We start from the raw sequence: 27,114 nt of genomic DNA on the forward strand, positions 1-27,114 counted from the left end.
CTATGCGACAGGCCAGATTTAACAGGGTCAAGATGGTCCTACATAAGGAAGGTGTGAAATCTGGGGTATTGTATCTGGCTTGACTGTGGATCACATACCAGGGGTCTTACATGGACATTCCATGCTGATCCTTGAGGGGGAGGGGGTGGGACGTCAATATGGTGCTGGACCCCGAATTAGACCGATCATATCCCATGCCCAGGAAGCTGTCGCAGATGGCTAAGGAGCTGTTGGGGTTCATGGTGTATGTGGTGGGGCGGGCCCGTGGCACTTCAAGAGGCCACGGGCAAGGGAATTTTCTATTTTCTTCACATGTTCAACAAGGGTATTCCCAGATCAATTTTTTTGTCATATTCAAGACATTGTTGACAAGAGTGGTTGAGTCGCACTGCTTAAGGAATGAAAGAAGCCCCAAATGGAGTTTGAGCTTGTTTCTACTGAGAAGGTGGTGAGCAATTGCGTAAGGCTGGAGGGGCGGTGTATGATACGGAGAAAAAAACAACAGGATGCTTGCTCACCATCTGAGGAAACAGGTGGTGGTGAGGGAAATTGGTAGGTTGAAGGATGAAGAGGCAAAGTGGCAATGGAATCAGAGGGGATTAACCGAGTATTTGAGGCCTTTTACTGGAAACTATACCAGTTGGAACCCCGAGGTACAAGGGAAGGAGGCGTTTTCTGGATGGCTTGGAGTTTCCGAGGGTAGAGCAGAGGGATGTGGGCCCCAGTAGGGCTATGAGAGGTGATGGTGTGTGAGGGGCTGATGCCGTCTGGGAAGGCCCCGGGCCCAGTTGGAGTCCAGCCGAGTTCCATAAGTAGTTTGGAGCGCTGTTGGGTCCTTTGTTGGTTGGAATGTATAACGAGGCGCTGGAAAAAGGTGAGCTTGCCTCATGTTATCGCAGGCATCTATCGCGCTCATTTTAAAGGACAAAGACCTCGTGCAGCGTGGGTCACCCGGCCAACTCTGCTATTGAACGTTGATGTGAAACTTCTGGCGAAGGTGCTGGCTACACAGAATGAGGGTTGTATGCCAGATGTGATTGGGGAGGACAAGATGGGGTTTGTTTAGGGCAGGCAGGTGTCATTGAATGTACAGAGGTTATTTGATGTGATTGTGATGAAGCCTACAGAGGGGAAAGAGGTGCAAGTGGTGGTGTCTATGAATGCGAAGAAGGCGTTTGACCGGGTAAAGTGGGCATACTTGCTCGATGTACTGGAGCGGTTTTGGGTTTGGACAGGGGTTTGTAGACTGGGTCAGATTATTGTATAAAGCCCCGAAGGCGAGTGTCCTGACTAATGGAGTCAGCTCTGAGTACTTTGCGTTGCAACGTGGGGTAAGGCAGGGTTTGCCCTCTCTCCCCATTGTTCTTGTGATTGAGCCTTTGGCAATGGCTCTTTGGGCCTCTAGGGAATGGAGGAGTGTTGGTCAGGGCGGGGGGAAGAGAGAAGAGTGTGGATCACCAGGTCTTCCTGAACGGGGACGTCCTAGTGTATATGTCAATATACAATATCTCAAAACCAATGGAGTGCTTTGGCAGGATAATGGGAAGAGTTTAGTATCATCTCGGGATACAAACTCAATATGGCAAAAAGAGAGGTGCTCCCGATAAATACCAGGGGGCAGGGGGAATTCCGAGTAACCTACTGTTCCAGTTGGTGGAGTCGAGCTTCCACTATCTGGGGATACTGGTGGCACGAACCTGGGCCCAGCTCCAGCTCCATAAGTCAACGAGACTTGTAGGGGGAATGAGGGAGGACGTTAGGAGATGGGATCTGCTGCCACTGTCCCTGACGGGGAAAGTTCAGGCAGTGAAAATGGTGGTCTTGCTGAAACTCCTGTTCTGTTTCAGAGTCTCCCAATTTTCTTGCCCAAGCTGTTTTTTAGGAAAGTGAATAAGCTGATTCTGAGCTTTGTGTGGGCAGGGAGACCCCTCAAACCAGGAGGGTTTTCCTGGAGAGATAGACCGGGGGGGGGGGGGGGGGGGGGGGGGGGGGGGGGGGGGGGGGCCACCAATCTGTGACAACCATAGATTTGTCCTGGCGAGGCTAGACACTAGGTTTCGGGAGTGGCACCGGAAGTGCATTGGGGACCTGTTTATGGGAGGGAAGGTTGTGGACTTGTCAGAGATAGAAGAAGTTTATAGGCTGTCAAAAGGGAATGGGTTCAGATACCTATAGATCAGGTCCTTCCTGAGAAAGCAGGTGGGTTCGCTCCCTATGCTGCATCCCGGAGCTGCAGGCCAGGCTCTTGTCAGAGGATGAAATTGGGAAAGGCAAGATCTCTGATATTTATGTGGAGCTGAGTAAAAAAGAGAAGCACCTCACTGCTAGCCTGGAGGAGGATCTTGCTGAGTTGGCGGGATTCGGAGCCGCCAAGGATAGGAACATGGGTGAATGGCCTGTTGGAAATCCTTCACTTAGAAAAGATTAAGTTCTCCATTAGGGGGATGGACGAGAGGTACTCCATGAGATGGAAGCTGTTCATTGACTTCTTTAAAGTGTCAACGGGGGAGGGTCTCCTCTCTCTTTTTGTTTTCTCTCTTTTTTCTTTTCTGTGTTAAGGGTGGGGTTGAGGGTTATACTGGTTAAAAGGGGGGGGGGGGGAGGAGGGAATATGTATAATTAGTGTTAGATATCTTATTACATTGCTGTTTGTTTGTTATGGCTCTTTGTATATATTTGAAAATGTCCCCAATAAATTATCTTTTTAAAAAAAAATTTACTTTATAAGGAACTTTGTGAGGTTACCATTAAAAATTAAGTAAAGCTGACATGGTAAGTTAATTGCTGTTTTGGGGCAAAATAAGTATATTTATGAGTATCTTGTCATGTATTTCAGAAAAACCACAAAGTGCTTTGCCTAAAATGAATTACTTTAGAGTGGAGTGACTTCTGGTAGGTAGGTAGAAATAGTCGGCAATCTATCAGCGCAAGATCCAACAGTGTCAGTTTTTTTTTAAATGTTTTTATTCTCCATTTTCACATTTTCCTTCAAAGTTTACACCCTACCCACAGACAGTAAACAGTAACAAATACAAAATTAATCCCCTTAACAATAACAACGATCCCATCCTCCCACCACCCCAAACAACGGCCCATTAACCTATAGAGTCGACTTTCTCCCCCCCCCCCCCCCCACTCAACCGCCATCGCAACCTTCTGAAAGAGTACCGTGCATGATACCCAGAGTTGTAAACACCCCCCCCCCCCGAACTCCCCCTCCACTACTCTTGTAATACTCCTCCCCCCAACCTAGGTTCCTTCCTCCCAACTTTCCACCCCGGCTAGACCACTCAGACCCTGTTCTGCCAGGCTCCGATGGCTGCAGCCCCTCCCCCCACCTCACTCCCGTTCACTGGCCGGCTTAAACCGGCCAGCGTGGAGGCCCCCACCTGGGTCCTTTTCCCCCTTGCTCGGCCCTAGGAAAGCCCAGAAATCCCCGTTTAACACACAAACCCCGCATATCCACCTACACCCAAAAGAGCCCTCACTTCGAGTGAAAGTCCCATCACTTCCCTTGTCCAAATACATAGAACATTGGCTCCTTTAGCCCATGCACCCACATGCAGTGAAACAAAAAAGAAGAAAACACAGTCATGAGATTACATCGGCACATGGCCATTTCTCAATTCTTCAACAGTCCTTCTGCCTTCGCAAACTCCTCCGCTGCTTCCGTCGTTTCAAAATAAAAGTCCTTGAGCTTGTAAGTCACCCTCAGCTTCGCTGGATATACAATGCCGCACTGCACCTTGTTAATGTACAGTGCCCTCTTCACCCGGTTGAAAGCAGCCCGCCTCCTCGCCAGCTCCACTGCAAAGTCCTGGTATACACGTATACCAGCTCCAGCCCATGGCACCACCCACTTCTGCTTGGCCCAGCACAGGACCTTCTCCTTCACACTGTACCTACGGAAGCACAGAGTCATTACCCTTGGCGACTCACTCGCCTTTGGTACAGGCCTCCACGACCAATGAGCCTGATCCAGTTCATACCGGGAGGGATCCTCCCCCTCCCTCAATAGTTTCACCAGCATCGCGGCAAAATACTCAGTCGGCCTCGGCCCTTCAACTCCTTCGGGCAGCCCCGCAATCCTCAAATTCTGTCGCCTGGATCTATTTTCAAGGTCTTCCATTTTTCCTCGTAGATCCTTGTTAATCTCCAACATCTTCCACATCTCCTTCCCCATCAAGGTAAGTTGATCACCGTGCTGCACTGTCTCCTCCACTTCCTTCAGCGCCTCCCCTTGCTCCCGCCACTGCGTTCGCCACCGGGGAAATCGCCTCCTCCACCAGCCCACTCAAAACCTCCATCATCTCGTTCCTCATTGTCTCCATGTATTTTGTAAACTGCCTTTCGAATTCCGCAGCCATCACCTTAGTTATTTCTTCAGCCGTAAGTAATCCGGCCTCCCCAGGTGCTCCAGCCTCCATTTTCCTTGGTGACCCCGCGGTGACCTTTCCACTCCCTGACAGACCTTCAGCTGTTTTTTTAGGGCCGTTTGTTTGCTCACCCTCAACATTTTCCTTTACTGTACCTTCACTGTGCCTCCTCTGTGCCTTCTTCCTGCTTTTGCCGCCTCCGTGGACCCTGGGACCGGGCTTAAAGCCCCGAAAATGCCATTCCCGAACGGAAGCCCTCCATTGCGCGGCTGCCTCCCGCCCGTCGTCACTGGAAGTCCTCCAACAGTGTCAGTTGAGGGAAGAACATTGGCAGGAACACCAAGGGAATTCCTTGCTCATTTCCAAGTAGTGGAATGGGATAATTCATATCTATCTAAACCTTGGAACAGGTAGACAGAGCCCTAGTTCAAGTTTAATTTGAAGGATGGCACTCCCGAATGTGTAGCATCCCTTCAATGGAGTGCCAGCCTAGTTCATCCCACAAAATCTTGGTGCAGAACTTAAATTTAGGATTTCTGACTCAAGCATAAGGGTGCTAACAATTGGAATTATGCTTTAATTGAAGTGAATTCCATTAAAAAGATAAAACAAAATTGTGGCAGTTTAATGAAGCTGAACATATTTAGTACAATGTACTTGTAGACATTTAACTGAATTGAGTCAAATACCTTAGTGTGAGAATGCAGACATTTCGTGCATACGGTCACCATCGTTTTCAGAGAGCTAAGTTTCAACTCTTCATTAAGTTTGTCTTTGGCTGTCGAAATGTATTCACCGGCATCCAGTACAAAAGACTAAGAGGGAAAGGAAATTAACAATCACAACTTAAATGACAAAAATATATCTTTTTTGAGTAGGAATTTCTCAAGTAGCAAATGCACTACGAGAATGATTTTACAAGCCCATATTGTTCACATTAAACATGCCCTAATCAAGCAACATTTAATATTTTTGTCTCAAAACTGAACCCAAACTTCAACCTCAATCTTTCTGTACTAGTCAGAATATTTTGCACATTAACTTCAAAGAGAGACTGTTAATCATACCAAGTGCTCTGGAGTTGCAGCCAGCAGAAACTGTGGTTTGGTGGGGAAGAGAAAATAGATTTGGAAAAATAGGGGAGAGAATAAAAATAGGATGAAAAAGGAAGCCAGGTGCACATACACACATATGAGATCTTCCAATCATCCACACAAAATTCTGAACCAGATTCTAGTGCTGTAAATTGGATTTCACTAGCGGTTGGTCCTATAAATTAGCCTAATGGCATTAACCTGTTCCTTAAAAACAACTAATGATGACATTTTGCTCCTGGATGTTTATCAAAACCATTCTGTCAGGCTTGAACTGAATTTTTAAAGAAATTACATTACAGCCGTCAAACTTATATGTGATGAACCCTTAAGTGTGTTCTTCAAATTCTAGATCAATAATTTAGGAGCCAGAACTCAGTAATATACCTTTGCCTTCTGAAACAGGACAGATGTACATGCATCATCCTCACTGGTGACACCGATATCAGAATAACACTGGAGTACACCAACGATGAGGTTTGCGCAGCGAACCTGGCATTCTGGTGGAACCATCTGGAAACAATAAGTAGAATACCAGCATTAAAAGTGGTCTGAAACCTTTCACTGTAGATATTTCTACCGTGTCAATCTAATATATCAGATCCTTTACTCAATACTGGACTTTTGCTTGGACTACACAAGCTAACTCAATGATAAATGTTCTCTAATGAGCTATTTTTGTTGCTTAATATATTCATTCATTTATCCGATCTCTGCCCAAAGACAGATTCTTGGCTCCTTGTCTGCAGATGCTTCATCCTGAGAAGACTCCATGGCAGTTTTTGTCAGTGCTGTTGCCATCCGCTCTCAGGAGCAGGGCGATAAAGCAGGTCCCAAGTCTACCTGAGCCAAAACAAGAATCAAACCCTGCCGATAGCATTATTCTGAACCAGACATTAGCCATTTAGCCAACTGAGCTCACCTGCTCCCCTCCTTAACATACTAAACAGGGTCAATTCACTGCTGCCACAATTCACCTTTAATCAACAATAATTTAAAAATCTAAGTCTGAAGACTTTATTTTTTCTTCTTTCAAACTTTTCCCTGCAAGCTTCTCTTCATTCTATCCGCTAATCTAAAATAGCATTACAGGCAGCGGAACCTCTTCATATCTTTCCCAAGTGGGCACACTTCATTTTACCAAGTCAGTATGGCTCAGTAGCTGAACGAACACAGGCTGGAATTTTCTGGTCGTTCACACCAGTGGGATCTTCTGGCCCCGCAAACAGCATTCAATGCAAAACCCCAGTGACAACAACAGGACCAGAAGATATCACCACTGGCCAATGGCAGGCCGTCTCCGGGAAACATATGGTGGATTGCATGGTAAATTCTGCCCGCTGTTTTTTTTGCCTGTTTTTAATCTGATGTGCTAACTTCAGGTGATAAATGAGATGGTCCAAATAATTTCTAAATGGGTTTTTTAATAACCTGCGTTTTTAATATATCTTGATCTAATACAATTTTGTTTTGAATTTGTTAAATTTAGCTGAAAAGTTAACACAGTCCTGCTTGCTTGGATTAAAGACTTGCCAGCTTCATTTCAGACCATTGAGATTGCACAATATTTATATAGATTACAACACCTAGAGAAAAAAACAACCTCCTAAAACAGTCAATATTGCACTTGGTTCAAGTTCCAGATTTTCAGAAATATCTGACATTGGGGTTAGTTACAGTACTTGATGTGGTCTAACATGGACTGGTCCTTTTCTTAAATTGGAGAATTTCACGACTGTGGGAACGGTTATGGGCCAAGGTTTCGAGAACACCAAAGTGTATCATGGAGATCACCTGACCCATTAATAGATTTCGGTTATGGGAAGCACAAGGGCCTACTTTATAGATGTGATGCAACAGAGTTCTAAAGTACTTTTAAAACAAAACCATGTTTATTTATGAGTCCACTTAACACTTTATAAACCCACAGTAAACATCTTAACAACTATCAACACCAATAATCCCCACAGATACAATATTCTGTAAGTAACCCTTCATAACTTTCCTAACAACATCCATAAGTTCTAAAGATTCTTTTTACAGAACAACAGCAGATTTAAATTCTCTACAGAAACAAGAATTACTATGAAATCCTCAAATGAGCTGAAGACAGTCTGTGGCTTGTAGAGAGAGATCATTAAACAGCTGCTTGCTTTGCCTGAAGCTACACAGCTCTGAAAACAAAACTAAAACACACTGTACCTGCCTGCTCAAAAACGAAAGTGAAAGACAGCCATCCCAGCTCCACCCACTCTGACATCACTGCAGCTATTTGATAAACACCCTAGCCGGGATTCTCCCATACCCGGCGGGGCGGGGGGTCCCGGCGTAGCGGAGTGGCGCCAACCAATCCGGCTTCAGGCCTCCCCAAAGGTGCGGAATTCCACACCTTTAGGGACTAGGCCCGTGCTGGAGTGGCTCCTGCTCCGCTGACTGGCGCCAACGTCAAACCGCCCGTCGTCGGGGCTGGCCAAAAGGCCTTCACCGGTCAGCATGAGTCCGCGCATGCGCTGGAGCGTCAGCGGCTGCTGACATCACCACCGGCACAGGCGCAGTGGAGGGGGTCTCTTCCGCCTCCGCCATGGTGGAGGCCCTGGCAGTGGCGGAAGAAAAAGAGTGCCCCCACAGCACAAGCCCGTCCGCCGATCGGTGGGCCCCAATCGCGTGCCAGGCCACCGTGGGAGCCCCCCCTGGGGTCCGATTGCCCCGCGCCACCCCCAGGGCCCGCTCGCGCCGCCTGCTCCCGCCGGCACAGAGGTGGTTTAAACCACGTCGGCGGGAGAGGCCTGACAGCAGCAGGACTTCGGCCCATCGCGGGTCGGAGAATCGCCGCGGGGTGCCCGCCGATCGGCGCGGGGGGCCCGCCGACTGGCGGGGCGTGATTCCCACCCCCGCTGATTCCCAGGTGGCGGTGAATTCCGGCCACGGCGGGGGCGGGATTTACACCAGCCCCGGGCGATTCCCCGACCCTGCAGGGGGGGTCGGAGAATTCCGCCCCCGTTTCTTAAAGGTACTCTCACACGATAGAACAAATGTTTCCAAACTTTACCAATGGTTCATAACTTGACCAAAATGCAAATATCCAGTCCAACAAACAGGAGATACCTTCCTTTCCTCACATTTTAGCAATAGATGTCAACTATAGTTCAAATTATATCATCTGCCGGAGTTCGAAGTTTTTGGGTGCAAGTCTCATTCTTGGACCACTTAAGCACATAATTTAGGTTGCGACATCAGTGCATTACGGAGATATTGCAGCACACTCAAAAGTGTTATCTTATACATGAGACAACAAGCCAAGGTGCTATCTGCTCTCTCAGGTGCAGATAAAAGACCACATGAATATTTGACAAAGAACGGGTGAATCCTCCTTGTTTACTGGCCAACATTTATCCTTCAACCACATGGCTAACTCAGATTATCTGGTCATTGATTGCACATGCTCCTGCTGGAGAAAAATTGCTGCCTGCAAATTAGCTGCCCGGTTTCCCCACATCACAACAGTGATGATAATTTTTTTGTCCAAAATCTTTTTATTGCAGTTTTCCATCTTTACACTGTACAGTGAACAAGGGTATGTGCATCGGGTACAATGTACAAAAAATTTCCATTGGTATAGACCAGGGGTGGGCAAACTTTTCCGTGCAAGGGCCGCATTCAGAAATTCACAATTCACAAAGGGCCCGCATAGTATATTAAGTAAAATAATTACGTCACCCGGTTATGATTCTGGGCGCCTCATATAGAACATAGAACAGTACAGCACAGAACAGGCCCTTCGGCCCTCGACGTTGTGCCAAGCAATGATCACCCTACTCAAGTCAACGTATCCACCCTATACCAGTAAGTAACCCAACAGCCCCCCCACCCATTAACCTTTAAAAAAAAAATTTAAAAAAAAAAAAAAAATTTTTTAAAAAAAAATTTTTTTTTTTTTTTTTTAATGACTTGGTGGGCCGCAGAAATACCTTTGGCGGGCCGCATGCGGCCCGCGGGCCGTAGTTTGCCCACCCCTGGTATAGACCCCCAACCTAGCCTCCCTTTTGTTGCTTAAAGATATTTTCTTAGGTCTCCTCCCCCCGCCCCATGATCGGTCGGCGCGTAGCTATATTGGGGATTTCCGCCATGGTCTTCTTAATGAATTCCATGTCGTCCCAGTTGGGCACGTAATCGTTGACTCGGACCATCTGTGCCCCGTCCAGGACACTGCTGAGTACGATGTACCACTCCCCATGGCCCTTCACATTAGCCGCAGTGAACATTTCTTCTTACTGAGCAGTATGGCTACCCCGATAGCTCTCACCCCGTAACATGAATGGTATGTCTGTTCTACCCAACCCTTTCTTACCTGGATCTTTTAACTGGGCCATTAAATCCTCTGACATTCCAGGTGACTATACTGTTGGGAATTCCCCCCTCCCACAACCCCTGCGAGATCAACCATACTTACCTTGTGGATGCGCACCTGCACTTCAGGGTTTCCCTTTGTTAGGGGGCCATGCAAAATAGCTGCGGTCACTGTACTCCCCATGAGAACAGGTCCCCTGCGCTCTGGTGTTTACCTTTGTCCAAGGACCACCTAACATGTCCAGCAACTGTGTGTGCATCGCATGGATGAGCCCCTGCACTCCGGGGTTTCCCTTTGTTTGGGGAAGTGGTTACTTGCGATGTCATCTTGTTCCACATTTCAGAGAGTAACTGGCTGAAGCCAGTCTTGAGCACCCCCCCCCCCCCCCCCCTCCAGTCATTTTATTCCCTCTGTGGATTTGTTTCCCCTCTCTTTCCCCCCCCCCCCCCCCCCCCCCCCACCCAACCACCTCCTTCGGTTTACCCCTCTAGTTTCCCCCACCCCACCTTGGTGTTGTACCTCCCCTGGCAGAGGCTCTCTCCCTGAAGGAGATGCACTACCTCCCCATCCCCACTCATACATCCTGGTGCTAGATTTCTCGCGAGTGTGATGGCCTCCCTCCTGGGGTCGGTCATCTCCTTCCTACTCCCGCTCTGTTGGTATCCCCTCTATCTCCTCCTCACCCTCTCCTGCACTCACCCCCTCCTTTCTACGAACTGGTTCTCCTGTTCATAACAAGGCGATTAAGTCCCGTGCATAACTGTCCATTGATTCTTCTCTGCTTCCTCTGGGCCTTTTTCATCGCTGTCTCCCTTGCTGTCTGTCTAGACCGTTCTTTTTGACGGATTTTTCCACTTCTGCAGGGGCAGTGAAGTAATGTTCCTTGCCCTGGCATGTTACCTAGAGCCTGACTGGGTATAGCATCCTGAATTTAATATTCTTTTTGTACCGGGCTAATTTTGCTGTATTAAATTCTGCCCTGCACTTTGCCAGGCCTACCCCAATGGTCCCGGTAGACTCTGATCTTGTGTCCCTCCCGGCTGCAAGCCCTCGTTTGTCTGGCACAGCGAAGGATCCTTTCCCGGTCCTGGTATTTGTAATGCTTGGCAATGATCGCTCCCTGCTGCTCCCCTGTCTTGGGCTTTGGCTGGAGCACCAGTGTGCCCTGTCAATCTCTGGCAGCTTGGGGAAGCGATCCCTCCCCACTTTTGGACACATAGTCGGTCGGGTCCCTGCCCTCTATTCCCTCTGGCAGGCCCACTATTCTGATGTTCTGTCACCTCGACAGATTTTCTTGGTCCATCTGTCAGGCTCCCCTGGGTCACCACCAACCTCTTCATTTCAGCTTCCAGGGTGACGATTCAGTTGTTCTGGTCCGTTGGGGCTTTACCCATCTCCTTTATTGTGGTCCCCTGGGCCTCCAGTCTCCTTCCCATACTGTCGAGGGCCACCGCACTTCCACCACCTTGACTGCTGCCTTTATTTCACCCTTAATAAAATTTCTCATCTCCTTCAGCTCCCTGGTGAGGAATGTCTTCCATCCATCACGCGGTGGGGGCTCGTTTTTCGGGTCATTGATCTCCCTCTCAGGGGTGGCCGGGGATCCCTCGCCTAGTGGTTCTGCTGATCCATGTGCTCGCCGCTCCTGTCCCTTGCCGCTGTTTTTGGTGTCTCTGCAGCCTCTTGAACTGCTGCTTTCTGGCATCCTTGCTGTATTTTGTGTTGTTAGTGGTGAGGGAATATGGGCTAAATTCGGCTCAAAGTGCCTATTATTCTTTCTTTCGAGGAGAGCCATCTGATGTGCGACTACTCAGTACATCCCTGTCACTAGAAGAACCAGAAGTACTTTATTGGCTCTGAAGTGCTTTGGACTGTTCTGAGACAATGGAAATAGACTACATAAATTAAATTTGTTCTCTCTCTTTTTTTTCATAGAATGCCTTCACGTCCAATGAAAAGTTTGGGAAGAATGTCCCCAGCACCAAAGTTACATTATATTATTGTATGCACTTACCTCAACAGAATGCAGGTATTCCATCAATGCCAACAGGTATTCCTCGAGTTTGGTTTTCAAAACATGTTTGAAACATATTCGTGATGTCACAGGTACCTTTTTTTTAACTGATACTATAGCGCTACTGTAGTTTGGAGTTTCATCAAATGTCGTCTGCAGGAAAAGACGTTCTGTTTCTGTGAAGACTGTGCCACTTTTGTCTACTTCAGCCAGGCTTTCTTCTGCTAGTGTACTTGGACAAGACAGAAATATTACCATTCTTTATTAAAAGTGTGCATTGACAGGACTAAAATTATTAAAATAATAATATAAGAGGTAATAATATTCATTGGCACAGCTATTGAACCCAGTAGTGTTGTCCTACTGAAGAACTTGAGCAACATTTTCCTTCCTTTTTCCTGCCCTATCTCATCCCCGTTCTTTCCACTCATTACCACAGATGTACTGTGTTTGATAAGGTTACTTTGATAAGGTTGATAAGGTTATTTGATAAGATGTACTGTGTTGGATAAGGCGTTTGATAAGGTTCCCCATGGTCGGCTCATGAAGAAAGTAAGGAGGTGTGGAATAGAGAGAAATTTGGCCAATTGGATAAGTAACTGGCTATCACATAGAAGACAGAGGGTGGTGGTGGATGGAAAATTTTCAGACTGGAGACTAGTCACCAGCGGTGTACCACAGGGATCAGTGCTGGGTCCTCTCTATTTGTGATTTTTATCAATGACTTGGAGGAGGGGGCTCAAGGGTAGGTCAGTAAATTTGCTGATGACACCAAGATTGGTGGAGTAGTGGATGAGGTGGAGGGCTGTTGTAGGCTGCAAAGAGACATTGATAGGATGCAGAGCTGGGCTGAAAAATGGCAGATGGCGTTTAACTCTGATAAGTGCGAGGTGATTCATTTTGGTAGAAACAATTTGAATGCGGATTACAGGGTCAACGGCAGGGTTCTGAGGAATGTGGAGGAACAGAGAGATCTTGGAGTTCATGTCCACAGATCTCTGAAGGTTGCCACTCAAGTAGATAGAGCCGTGAAGAAGACTTATAGTGTGTTAGCGTTTATTAACAGGGGCTTGAGTTTAAGAGCCGCGGGGGTTATGCTGCAACTATACATGACCCTGGTGAGCCCACATTTGAGTACTGTGTGCAGTTCTGGTGACCTCATTATAAGAAGGATGTGGAAGCATTGGAAAGGGTGCAAAGGAGATTTACCAGGTGCTGCCTGGTTTGCAGGATAGGTCTTATGAGGAAAGGTTGAGGGAGCTAGGGCTTTTCTCTTTGGAGTGGAGGAGAATGAGAGGCGACTTAATAGATGTTTATAAGATGATGAGGGGGATAGATAGAGTGGACGTTCAGAGACTATTTCCTTGGGTGGATGTAGCTGTTAAAAGGGGGCATAACTATAAGATTCAGGGTGGGAGTTATAGGAGGGATATCCGATGTAGGTTCTTTACTCAAGAGCGGTTAGGGTGTGGAATGGACTGCCTGCTGTGATAGTGGAGTTGGACACTTTAGGAACTTTCAAGCGGCACATGGAACACACCAGAATGACAGGGAGTGGGATAGCTTGATCTTGGTTTTCGACAATGCTCGGCACAACATCGAGGGTACTGTTCTATGTTCTGTTTTGCAGCTTCTGTGATTTATTTTCCTAAATAAACTTATTTCTGCATCAGAATATGCACATCTTCAAAACAATGCCCATACTCTCTCCTTATTAGAAGCCAGTTTATTATATTTAGGCAGTTTATTAACAGACATCTAGGAACTTTCACTTTAAATTGTTCTGAACTCAAGAAATTGTTTGGAATACAAGCTGTTACATTATAACATTCCTTGGTGAGGCAGGATTACAATTGGAATAGACATTTCAGCTCCTTAAAATGGTCCTATCCATATAATATTTATTCAGTTACCTCTCTGATGAAGGCTTGTGAAAGAAATCCATTCCTGCTCGACAGTCCTTCAGTGTCAAAACCACCAAAATTTGAGAAACAAGCTGACTTGGAAAATCTCTATAAGAAAATGTGTGGTGAGAAAAACAATATTTAGCACTGGCAAACAAGGAATAACATATAAGCAAAAAGCTGTAAATTTTGGAGATCTGAAACAAAACAGGAAATTCTGGAAAGACTTTGTAGGTCAGTCAGCATCTGTGGAGAGAGAAATAGAGGGCAGAATCTTACCACATTTTTTCAAAGTATCAGGCTCAGACAGACCAGCGTGCAGCTCTTCAGTTGCACAGGACAGTTTTCTCTCCAGAACTTGAGCCTCTCCGAGAAAACAAATTGAGCGGGCATAATTTACGGCGTCACTATGGCGGGACAGAGCCAGCACCTGGCTCCACAGAGATCGGGGCGCAATCTTTAAAGGGTGCCCCGATCAGCACTGAAGTTTAACTCTCTCCTTTCCCCCACCCCCACACTGCTGTCATCGCGCAAGTGTCAACGGCAATCCTCTCCTGCCCTTAGTGCCCGCTCCCTCACCCCATGACTGCAAGTTCTACCCTCACTGCCCCCCCCCCCCCTTCCCCATCACACATACATAGAACATCTCATGGAAGCCCACAAGGGCCCACCCCTAGCAAAGCTCCTGGTACAGGTTGGCACTGCCAAGTGGGCATGTCCACCCCCCCCCCGGGCTTACCTCTGCGCACCCAGAGGGATCTCCTTGACTGAATCCAGAATTAAAACGTGGTCATAAAGGTTGACGAGGTAAGAATATTCAGTGTGTGTGTGTGTGTGGTGGGGGGGGGTTTGTGTGGCAGGGGGGCTGGTTAATCATATGAAAATGTATTTAAATTCATTAAAATAAGGTTCTTGCCCTCATGATTCAACGGCAAAGGGTGAGGAAAATCGAGAAATGCGATTTCTCCCGAGACAATCGTGTTTCCCGATTCTCACTTGATTTTTCACCCAGGTCAGCTGAAGGCGAATGCAGGCAAAAGAATTGTCTGTGCAGTCAGCAATTCAGGGCAATAGCCTTTCATCAGAACTCATGTTTGCTAATTTACCAGCCTGACATTCAAAACAAACCAGAAACCCAGTTGGAAGCTATTTCTACTTAGCTATTCTCTTAAAGTTCAGTATGACATTCTCATTATTCTGCACTTGCTTTATTCAGAATTTATAAATATTGTCGTAATTTATTCCCCCCATAAATTCCAAATTTGAAATCGGTAATTATGTGCCAGAAACATGAGTAGCACAAGCTGCCATTCCAAACACTAAGAATTGAGATTGAATCATACAGCACAGAGGGGCCATTTGGCCCATTGTGCCTGTGCTGGCTCTTTAACAAAGTTAAAGTTAGCCCCATTCAACTGCTCTTTCCACAAATCCCTCCAAGTGTATCCACTTGCAATTTATGACTCAAATAGGATCACAACATAAACTGCTGCAGAAAAGCTCCATTGTTAGAGCATGATATGTTGTGGGAATATCAGACTGCACATACTTGAATTTGGAGTATTCTGGTCTACTCCACCTGCTGCTGAGAAAGGGAGGCAAAGCTGAGAAAGAGAGAGAAAAATATGCACACTGAAATAGAAAGGAAAGACAGGGAGAATGAATCGAGAGAAACATTTCTAGGACCTGACTATTCTTTTTTTTTTAATAAACAATTTTATTGAGGTAGTTTTTGGCTTTATAAACAGTTACAGACATCATCAGAAAGGAAGCAAAAAAGATAAAAATGTGCAAACATCCACGTACTTTCAATACTTCCATCGTAACATATTGCACAAGCCCGCTCCCCTCCCACCGGTACTACCCGCCATATTTTCCCTCCTACTCTACTCTACCCCCCCCCCCCCCCCCCCTCCCCCCTGCTGACGCTCACTCTCCCGCAAAGAAGTCAATAAATGGTTGCCACCTCCGGGTGAACCCCTGCACAGATCCCCTCAAGGCGAACTTAATTTTTTCCATCCCCAGGAAACTCGACATGTCCGCAAGCCACCACTCAGTCTTCGGGGGCTTTGAGTCCCTCCACGCCAATAATATTCGTCGACGGGCTATCAGGGAAGCAAAGACCAGCACATCGGCCTCTTTCTCCCCCTGGACGCCCGGGTCTTCCGAAACCCCAAAAATTGCCACCCCTGGACTCATCACCACCCTTGTTTTCAGCACCTGGGACATGACCCCCGCAAATCCCTCCCAGTACCCCCTCAGCTCAGGGTATGCCCAAAACATGTGAACATGGTTCGCTGGTCCTCCCGCGCACCTAGCGCATTTGTCCTCTATCCCGAAAAATTTGCTCATCCGAGCCACCGTCATATAGGCCCGGTGAACGACCTTAAATTGGATCAGCCCGAGCCTAGCACATGTCGCGGTCGAGTTTACCCTACTCAGGGCCTCTGCCCACAGCCCATCCTCCATTTCCCCGCCTATCTCCTCCTCCCATTTAAGTTTCAGTTCCTCTGTCTGGGACCCTTCCTCCCTCATGAGCACCTTATATATACCCGAGACTCTGCCCTCCCCTTCTTCCCTCCTAGAGACTATTCTGTCGAGGATCCCCGTTGGCGGGAGGCGCGGGAAAGATGGGACCTGTCTACGAACAAAGTCCCGCAACTGTAAGTATCTAAAATCATTTCCCCTTACCAACCCAAATTTCTCCTCCAAGCTCCTCAAACTCGCGAAGCTCCCTTCCAGGAACATATCACCCACCCTTCCCGCCCCTGCTCGCCGCCATCGGGGGCAAACCGATGGTTGTCGCAGATTGGCGCCCAGACAGACGCCCCCATCTCCCCCACATGCCTCCTCCACTGGCCCCATATCCGCAGGGTCGCCACCACTACCGGGCTGGTGGTGTACTTGGCCGGCGGCAGCGGTAGAGGAGCCGTGACCAGGGCTTCCAAACTGGAGCCCCTGCACGAAGCCGCCTCCACTCGCTCCCAACTAGACCCCGTACCCACCATCCACTTCCTTATCATAGCGATGTTGGCCGCCCAGTAATAATTGACCAGACTCGGCAAAGCCAGCCCTCCCTCGCTGCGATTCCTCTCCAACATCGCCTTCTTCACCCGCGGAGACTTTCCCGCCCAGACAATGCTCATGATCAGCCCGTTAACTCTTTTGAAGAAGGACTGTGGGATAAAGATCGGGAGGCACTGAAAAATAAACAAAAATCGAGGGAGGATTGTCATCTTTACAGTCTGCACCCTCCCTGCCAGTGACAGCGGGAGTGCATCCCATCTCCGAAACTCTCCCTTCATTTGCTCCACCAACCTGGCCAAATTTAACTTATGCAGCCTGCCCCAGTCTCGTTCCACCTGGATTCCCAAATACCGGAAATTTTCCTCAACTAGCCTAAACGGTAGCCCTCTCAATCTGTTCTCCTGGCCCCTTGCCTGGACCACAAACATTTCACTCTTGACCGTATTTAATTTGTATCCTGAGAACTGGCCGAACTCCCTCAGCATTCCCAGTATAGTTCCCATCCCGGCCACTGGGTCCGACACGTACAGGAGCAGGTCGTCTGCATAAAGAGAAACCCTGTGTTCAACCCCGCCCCTCACCATCCCCTTCCAACCCTCTGCGGCTCTCAGCGCAATCGCCAGCGGCTCTATGGCCAGCGCAAACAGCAGCGGGGAGAGCGGGCAGCCCTGTCTCGTCCCTCGGTACAACCTAAAGTACTCCGACACTTCTCTGTTGGTCCTGACGCTGGCCCTCGTGGCCTGATATAATAATTTGATCCAATCCACCAATCCCTCCCCGAACCCAAACCGTCCGAGCACCTCCCATAGATAGTCCCACTCCACCCGGTCAAAGGCCTTCTCGGCGTCCATTGCCACCACTACCTCCACCTCTCTACCCGCCGGGGGCATCATTATCACATTGAGCAATCTCCTCAGATTGGCCGCCAGCTGCCTACCTTTCACGAACCCCGTTTGATCCTCCCCAATCACCTCTGGTACACAGTCCTCCATTCTACCCGCCAGTACCTTTGCCAGGAGCTTGGCGTCTACATTAATCAGGGAGATTGGCCTGTAGGACCCGCACACCTCCGGGTCTTTACCCCGCTTCAATATCAGAGATATGGTGGCTTGTGACATTGTCGGCGGCAGGGTCCCTCTGTCCCTTGCCTCATTGAAAACCCTCGCCAAGACCGGGCCCACCAGCTCAGAGAACTTCCTATAAAACTCTACTGGGTATCCATCCGGCCCCGGGGACTTCCCCGACTGCATGGCCTTTAGGCCCCCCAATACCTCCTCTACTCTAATCGGGGTCCCCAGCTCTTCCACTCGCCCCCCCCCCCCCCCCCCCCCCCCTCCAACTGTTGGGAATGTTAACCCGTCCAGAAACCTTTTCATCCCCTCCGGTCCTTCCGGCGGCTCCGAAGTATACAGCTTACGATAGAAGTCCCGGAATACCCTATTCAGTTCTGCCGGATCCTCCACTTTGCGCCCCCCCTCGTCCCTCACTCTACCTATTTCCCTGGCCGCCTCCCTCCTCCTGAGTTGCTGCGCTAACAGTCTGCTGGCCTTTTCCCCATACTCGTACACCACTCCCCTCGCCTTCCTAAGCTGTTCCACGGCCCTGCTCGTGGATAGTACCCCCAGTTCCGCCTGTAGTCTCTGCCTCTCCCTGAGTAAAACCTCCCCCGGGGACTCCGCGTGCTCTTCATCTATCCGACCCATTTCCCTGACCAATCTATCCATCTCTGCCCGGTCTGCCTTGGCTCTGTGGGCCCCAATTGAAATCAGCTCCCCCCGCACTACTGCCTTTAGCGCCTCCCACACGGTCGCCGCTGAGACCTCCCCAGTGTCATTCACCTGCAGGTAATTTTTTATACATTTCCGAAGCCTCTCGCAGATCCCCTCCTCCGACAGCAGTCCCACATCTAGCCTCCATTGCGGGCGTTGATAGCTCGCTCCCCCGAACTGCAGGTCCACCCAATGCGGGGCATGGTCTGAAATGGTAATTGCTGAGTATTCCGTGTTCTTTACCACCCCCATACAGTCCCTGCTTAGTACAAAGAAATCTATCCTGGAATATACTTTACGGACGTGCGAGTAAAACGAGTAGCCCCTTCCTGTTGCCTGTCCCTCTCTCCAGGGGTCCACTGCCCCCATTTGCTCCATAAACCCTTTCAGCTCCCTTGCCATTGCTGAGAGTCTACCCGTCCTGGGACACGACCGATCCAAAGTCGGGTCAAGGACCATGTTAAAGTCCCCTCCCATTATTAGCCTGCAAGAATCCAAGTCCGGGATCTTCCCCAGCACTCTTTTAATGAAGTCCACGTCATCCCAGTTCGGGGCATATATATTCACCAGCACCACTCTTCTCCCCTCCAGTCTGCCCCGTACCATCAGGTATCTGCCCCCCCTGTCTGCGGATATGCCCTCTGCCTCAAATTGCACGCGCTTGTTGATCATGATTGCCACCCCTCTGGACTTCGAGTCGAAGTCCGAGTGGAAGACCTGGCTAATCCAGCCCTTCCTTAGCCTGGTCTGGTCTGACACTTTCAGATGTGTCTCCTGCAACATAATTACGTCCGCCCTCAGGGCCCGCAAGTGCGCGAACACCCGCGCCCTCTTAACCGGCCCATTCAGTCCCTTAACGTTCCAGGTGATCAGCCTGGTCGGGGGGCACATCCCACCCCCACCCCGCCGGTCAGCCATAGCCTTTCTCGGGCCGACCCGACCCGTGCGTCGCGCCATTCCTGGCCCGCCCTTTGGCTGCCTCCACCCTCGACCTGCCATCTACTGGCTGTAACTTCCCCCCCCATCTGACTTCCTTGACTAGCCAATCTGCTAGCCCGGTGACTCAACACTCCGGCGCCTTCCTGTCCCATTCCCCTCGTTTCCCCGTCCTCCTCCCCACCCACTGGGGCAAGCCGGCTCCAGTGTCTTCCGCGAGCTGCACAAAAAGCACAAACCAGCCCAAACAGGAAAAAAAAAGAAAAAACCACAGAAAAAAGAGAAAAAGCACATAAATGTCCATGAACAAAGGAAAGAGTCTCAAATGTTCCGCTTGGCCCCCTTGGCCCAGCAAACCGTTGAGCAGCAGTCCAGGCACATTCGGCGTTCCTTCCCACAGAAATCCTCGGGCCCTAACTCGCGTCCTTGGGGCCTCCTTTCGGGACCAGGCCCAGGTCCCTCACAAAATCCATCGCTTCTTCGGGCTCGGAGAAGTAGTGGTGTTGACCCTGGTGCGTGACCCATAGCCGAGCTGGGAACAGCAGACCAAACTTCACGTGCTTCTTGAACAGCACCTCCTTGATGTGGAGATGCCGGCGTTGGACTGGGGTGAGCACAGTAAGAAGTCTTACAACACCAGGTTAAAGTCCAACAGGTTTGTTTCAAACACGAGCTTTCGGAGCACGGCTCCTTCTTCACCTGAAGAAGGAGCCGTGCTCCGAAAGCTCGTGTTTGAAACAAACCTGTTGGACTTTAACCTGGTGTTGTAAGCACCTCCTTGACATTCTTAAAGGCTGCTCGCCGCCGTGCCACCTCCTGGCTTAGGTCCTGATAAATGCGGAGAACACTGTTGTTCCACGTGCTGCTCCTGGCGCTCTTTGCCCACTGCAGCACCCACTCCTTGTCCACGAACCTGTGGAACCTAATCACCATCGGGCGGGGGGGGTCCGCCCGGCCGCCCCTGCACTCTGTGTGCCCCCTCCAGCTCCAGCGGTCGCGGAAAGGCTTCGGCCCCCATCAGCTGCTTCAGCAGGTCTGCTACAAACTCTGCAGCATCAGCTCCCTCCGCCCCCTCCGGGAGGCCGACCATCCTCAGATTGTTCCTGCGGACTCTATTCTCCAGCTCCTCCACTCTGTCCAGCAGTCTTCTCTGCCGCTCTTTCAGGCCGTCCACTTCTAGCGCTGCAACCGTTTGCGCATGCGCCTGCTCCTCCACCGCCTCTCCCAGCTCCTTAACTTTAACATCCTGGGCGTCCAGCCTCTGGTTGAGCTGATCCACCGCTTTCTGGATTGGGTCCAAGCTGCCCCACTTCAGCGCTTCAAAACTGGACTTCATTACCTGGAGCATGTTATCCAGCGCCAGCTGGATTGCTGAGTCCGGGGTCCGTGTGTCCGCCATCTTAGGTCCCAGGTAATTTTCTTCAGGTCCTTGTCTCTGTCCCTTTTTCTCCTTCTTCTTCTGCCTTCTGGAATCCCGCTGTTCCATGTGCCGCAGCCCGCTCCTCAGCGCCTTCGCTGCCGCTTTCCTTCGCCCAGCTCCTTGAATTTTACCTCCTGGGCATCTGAAGTGGGTCCAAGCTGTCCCTCCTCAGCAACTCCAAACTTTTTTTTTCCTTTGTCCTGGAGGAAGGAAGGTCCGTGGGTCCGCCATCTTACCCTTCAGGTCAGCTTCCTCCTTGCCTCCGTCTCTCTCTCTCTCTTTCTTCCTCACCTGCTGGCCTCCCACACTTCCATCTGCTGCAGCCCGCTCTCCTCTTCTGTTCCCGGCAGCCTTTTTGCCGCCCCCGTGGTCCCGTTATCGCGGGGAATCAGCTGTTCAGCCCCGCCGGAGTGAGAGCCCACCGAATGTGCGGCTCACTCGTACATCGCCGCAACCGGAAGTCCGGACCTGACTATTCTAACACAACCCTGGCTGGACTTGAATTAGCTAGTTTTAGATTTGTTGGGTTTGTTGCTGCGTGTAAGCCATGAGCAAACATCGACTTAAAAATATTAATTTTGCTTCAGAGTTTCAAGACTTTGCTCAAGTAAAATTAGACCTGAAAACATTTATTTATTCCAAAAGGCAGTAAATTCAGCTTTTCAAAGTAATTTTCTTTGGATATGAATATGGACAAGTAATATTTATTTATAATAAATACATCTTTATTTTGATCAAAGAGGTGAGCATTATGAAATGGGGTGTTTATTTTTTACTCTTACTGTCAACCTTAAGCACTACCAAGTCAGATATGATCATTTGGTGCAAGGCAAAGTTCATTCTACTGTGTTAAATAGAGTAATTAAACAATTCCAGAAATTGTCATGCAGTACGATTATACTTTCGAGGCTAAATCACACTCCAGGCATTTAAGTCCGGAAAATTCAGTGTCCACAGAATAGTTCAACATTATCTTACAGTTGAACTTTGTAAGATGAATTGACCAACCTGCGGATAATGGACGGAAGCTCCACATTTTCTTCCATGTCCTCCTCTGCTCGGTATCCCAATAACCATCGCATTATGGCTTCTCTAAGAGTCTGTGGTCTGTCACCCATAGTTATTAGGTTATGTTCAGCAAGGCCATCGATTTGTTCTGGTAAAGTGCACTTCGCCAATGCTCGTGAGAGGCATTTAACTGCAGAACTTGAGAATATCTTTCAACAATTAGATGCTAATTATTTAAAGCATTTCCAAAGCATTGGTAAATTGCCCATACTCCAAAATACCATATTTGTAAATATGAATTACTTAACTGCAATTAAAATAACCATGCCTATTCACTCAAATAGTAAAAACCATCAATAACCAGCAATACAAATTAATCAAATTGTTCTGGATCATTAACACCAATTAAACAGTTCAATTTTTTCCTTGCGCTTTCCTCAGATTGCCTGGTTTTTGTTTCCTCAATAGTTAGACTATATAGGCACTTAAAGATACAAGTTATATAACAGGAAACAAAGTTAATTGTTCATCACCTACTGGAAATGCATTTGATAATGTTTCTATTTTGCTTATTTCCTACAGCTTAATTTTATTTGTTGGGCCTTCCCTTGGGATCTTTTTAGCCTTTGTTCGTGCACAAACTAAGCAGAGCTTTCTCAGTCCGTCCAGCCCCTTTACATACAGAGAAGTATATACTTCTTTTTCAGCCTCCAATACTTTATATACATTCAAAATGAACCAGTTCTCGTTAAAGTAATATAGTTTCACTCCTACCCTGATTATTGGGCCAAACTTGTCAATTTCCCAACCATAACACTCCCCTTCTTTCCAGATTCAGCTGCTGTTTCAGCATCCAGTTATCTAGGGAGCCATCCTGCAATGCAAGTCTGATTCCACAATGATACTTGCAATGCTACACAAGATTTCTGGTATTAAAAGTAATTTTAATTAGCTGATGAAATCTTTACAAAGATTTGTTATTTTTAAAAATAACGGTAGCATAATGGTTAGCACAAATGCTTCACAGCTCCAGGGTCCTAGGTTCGAATCCCGGCTTGGGTCACTGTCTGTGTGGAGTCTGCACGTTCTCCCCGTGTGCGTGGGTTTCCTCCGGGTGCTCCGGTTTCCTCCCACAGTCCAAAGATGTGCAGGTTAGGTGAATTGGCCAGACTAAATTGCCCTCAGGGTCCAAATTGCCCTTAGTGTTAGGTGGGGTTACTGGGTTATGGGGATAGGGTGGAGGTATGGGCTTGGGTAGGGTGCTCTTTCCAAGAGCCGGTGCAGACTCGATGGGCCGAATGGCCTCCTTCTGCACTGTAAATTCTATGAAATTACCCAATTCATTTTTCCAATTAAGGGGCAGGTTAGAGTGGCCTATCTACCTACAATGCACATCTTTAGGACGTGGGGACGAAAGTGACCCAGGGCCAGAATCGAACCTGGGATCTCGGTGCCATTAAGCAGCAGTGGTAACCACTGCGCCACCATGCGCAAAGATTTATGTTATAATCTATTCATCTCAACCAAATTATAGGGATCCACTATAACATGATACAACTTGGTACTTCAAGCTAAATAAATTGGTGAACTAAATTGGGCACATGTCAGTCATATATCAATGAAGTACAAACTGCAATGAGGATAAGCATGAACAAGACATAAATCAAAGCAAGAACTAATGGCAGTCATGATGGACTAAATAGCAGGAATCACTGGATTGGATTCAGGAATTAACTAATTTTACACTCAGAATGCACAATTTAGGATCTTTCTGCTTTCTTGGGAAATGTGACAAATTCAGAACAGACTCGGGACTAAATCGAAGTGTCAGGAAAAATCATGGCAACATGAAAAATCAAGGAAATCCAGTAAATTGGAATGTGTTCTGCTGGTTCCAAGTTTTTTTTTAAACTATTTAAAAATGGAAGGTGTGTAATGGCAGGGACAGTTTGGCTAGGTTAATGGAATTAGTGCTTTTAATATGTTGATGAGCCTAGCTACACTGCAAACAGATGTTTATCTAAGGCAAAATAGTAACCATGGGCAATAGAATATCATGAGTTTGAGTAAGATGTCAAATGTTCAAAGAAATATACATGGTGTTAACTTTTCAATTAGATTCTAAAGGGTGTACTCAAGAAATGAAGGTAATTAAGTTTGACTTCTGAAGAGGTTAGTTCAGACAGGAGGAGATCAAAAGGTAAAACGGTAAATCAGAAGCAATTCAACCTATGCAACGGTCTTTTTTGAGACTTCAGCCCACAGCAGATATAGCTTTTGAACGCCCAGCAAGCTGCCTCTGTGAAGAAGACCTGCTTCAACAACCAGTTGTTTTGTCCTACATAAGAAGCAACCCCAAAATAAATAACTGCCTGGTGTGGTAGCTATAACTGGATTTTGGTTATAGTTTTTTTTTAAACGTAGAAATGTTGTTTGGGGAGAATTAGCTCTGAAGTTAAGGAAACAAAGGTGTTTATAACTGGATAAAGTCATGGTTACTGTGTACAGTCACGGAGTTGGTTAAGTATACTTCTAATTTACTTTAATGTTGTTTAATAAACATTTATTTTATTTAAAATCATCAGAAAACCCATCTGGGACATCATTATCTGGTTTTCAAATCTTACTTCACAGTCAAGGGCAGGAGTTACAAGTTTCCCTTCTGGGATTTGGAATACGTTGGTGTTTATCATCAACCGTGCTATTAACACAAGGCTTTCCTGCTCTATTATGGCTGAATTGTAAGCAGTGTAACCAATTTACTGACAGGCGAGGTGGCTGGCTCATTCCAGTATTCAGTTCAACTGACAACCTGAGTGCAACACGGCCATCTGTCCTTCTACAAGGTGAACAGGGAAGAATTGAAGTGCTAATGTTTTGGGAATTATAGACAAAATTACATAAAAGTTTGTACTCTAATTTTGAAACAGATGATCATCACCATGAACATTTGGATATGATAGGCTCACCTGGATGGCTGACATGTAGAGCATGAAAATATTTTCCAGAAATCTTTATCTGGGATAGTCAAGTTTCCATGAAGGATAGCCTCCAGCAGCTGAAAGCTTTCAACCTCAGTTTGCTGTGAGCTGATACATCGAAATGTGATGGCCCAGATCTTGGCCCAGAGCTTCTGCAGGTCTAATCTTTGTACAGTATTTAGAGTCGACTTCAATCTCTGGCACACAGCAATCTCACTGAGGCAGCAAAGAACATAAGGAATTCTTTCTCCTCGTCTCTGCTGAGATAGGATCTGGTGCAATATGGTCAGAATGGGAACCAGTTCATTGTGGGGTACACTTGATGGATACTTTGCAACCAGAACTGTGGTGATTTGTAACCTAAGGAACAAAAGCAAACGTTTTCCATCATTTATAATGCACTAATATTCCTCAGAATTTTAAATTTCATTAACAAATTCCAATATTTATATTGAACTGAATTAAACTTTAAATTAAAATGATCTCTGTAAGATACTTCACAAGTCCGATTAGAATCTGGCAATGAGATGTGTTTTATAATGACTAGTTTAACTTCTGCAGCTCTTGGATAAGAAAAACACAAATTGGTGTGACTCTTTGAGCATAATGTGTTACGTATGATATAAATGTCTTTCTCCTCCTCTTATCTTTGTTTTTGTTGTTTACCTCCGTCACTTCCATTTCTTGTGTTCTGTCCTTTGCTTCTCTTACCTATTCATTTTTGTCTCAAGTGATTTTTTTTCTCACTGTTGGAGTCGTTGCTGGACCAGTACAGCACAGATGAGGGAACCAAGCCAGTTAGGTCCCTCAAACAAACAGGGAGAAGAAAGCGGTGATGGGGAGACAGCGGATAATACATATCAGATAGATGCTAGCACATTTATTTTAAAACTATCATAGGACAATCTTCATCAAACAACTGAAACAGGGAAAGGAGAAGAGGTTATCTCAGTCAGGATAATGCTTTGTTAAAATTGAAAGGGGAAAAGGAGGAAGAAAAACTACAGACACTACTACAGTGATGAGCAGCATTTCTGTACTTCCCATAGCATAAAATATTCCAACCTCTGTAGTCTCTATTGACTTCAATAGGTCCAAACTGAATAAAACATTTCAAACTTAACCTAACCTTCTTTATTGAACTTTTAACAGGAATGTAGAATGACCCACTACTCTAGTAAGGTGGACTGGGAATATGCACAAGAAAATGGGGGAAAAATGTAAAGTTTAGAGCAATTAGTAATGAAATCAGTATTAGGTACACATCTAATTTTAGAAGCAAACATACCATGGTATCACATCAAAATCATTCTGCGATTTTTGCAGACCATCACGTACTACATCCCATCCTAATTCAACACGTCTAAGTTTGCTTGGTGTTCCCTGATGAGAGTGGCTTTGTGGTGAATCAACAGTTGTTACTGATGACACAAACACCTTGGTATCTTGACCAAACAACTGAAAGCAAAGAATAAAATTAATTGGCTCCACCTAAAGCGCTCTTATGGTAAAAGTATTATTTGCTTCCTTCAACGTATGCTTCAACATCTAGATTACAATTTGATGTGAAAATAATAAATGTTCTGCATACAACCAGAGCTCTATTAAACCGGTTATCAGTAACCATGCCAACATCTCACCTCCCAAGTTGAACGTCAATCTATTAGAGATGTCAGGAATCCAAAGCAGTCAGATTTTCATTTCTACTTTACCTGATGACAGATATCAGCAGCCAGATCAACAAGGTTATCCTTGACAGCAACATGGCGCATTCCTCCCGAGTACTTTCCTCTGCTTCCGATGTGACTCACTTCATTGACAATTGTTTCATAGAGACTAAAAAGCAGACTCTGCCATTTCAACCAGTCAGTTGCAAAAGCACCTATTCACACAAACATTAAATTAAATTAAAAACAGTTTATTATAATTACACTGAACATTTTAAAACACAAATAATATTCAGAAGAATCTTGAAGATTTAGAATAGTTTGGGTAAGATATTAGTTGGTATTAGTTCTCCGCACTCTAGAAAATCAGCCTTACACCTCCCGCCGACTTGCAAAAGCGGACAGCATAATCAAAGACCCCAGCCATGTGGGTTATTCTCTCATCTAACCTCTTCCATTGGGTAGAAAATGCAATTTGAGAACATGCACTATTAGATTCAAAAGCACCTTATTGCGCGCTGTTACCAGACACCCGAATGGCCCTTTTATGTATTGAACTGATCTTTCTAC

At 47.0% G+C, this 27,114-nt stretch overlaps 1 protein-coding gene across 5 annotated transcripts in view; it reads right to left on the bottom strand.

Moving 5' to 3' along the window:
• Positions 1-27,114, bottom strand: part of atm (ATM serine/threonine kinase) — a 215,734-nt gene that overhangs the window by 151,565 nt on the left and 37,055 nt on the right. For all 5 annotated transcript variants that reach the window (XM_038818310.1, XM_038818311.1, XM_038818312.1 and 2 more), the window contains exons 8-15: positions 26,590-26,759; positions 26,166-26,335; positions 24,866-25,237; positions 21,897-22,094; positions 13,746-13,844; positions 11,833-12,064; positions 5,858-5,983; positions 5,066-5,191 (exon numbers count right to left, since the gene is read on the bottom strand). In XM_038818310.1, coding sequence (XP_038674238.1) covers positions 5,066-5,191; positions 5,858-5,983; positions 11,833-12,064; positions 13,746-13,844; positions 21,897-22,094; positions 24,866-25,237; positions 26,166-26,335; positions 26,590-26,759 — 1,493 coding nt within the window. The remainder of the gene's footprint in view (positions 1-5,065; positions 5,192-5,857; positions 5,984-11,832; positions 12,065-13,745; positions 13,845-21,896; positions 22,095-24,865; positions 25,238-26,165; positions 26,336-26,589; positions 26,760-27,114) is intronic.

The sequence above is a fragment of the Scyliorhinus canicula genome, chromosome 14 (genome assembly GCF_902713615.1).
Source record: "Scyliorhinus canicula chromosome 14, sScyCan1.1, whole genome shotgun sequence".
Classification (NCBI taxonomy): Eukaryota; Metazoa; Chordata; class Chondrichthyes; order Carcharhiniformes; family Scyliorhinidae; genus Scyliorhinus; species Scyliorhinus canicula.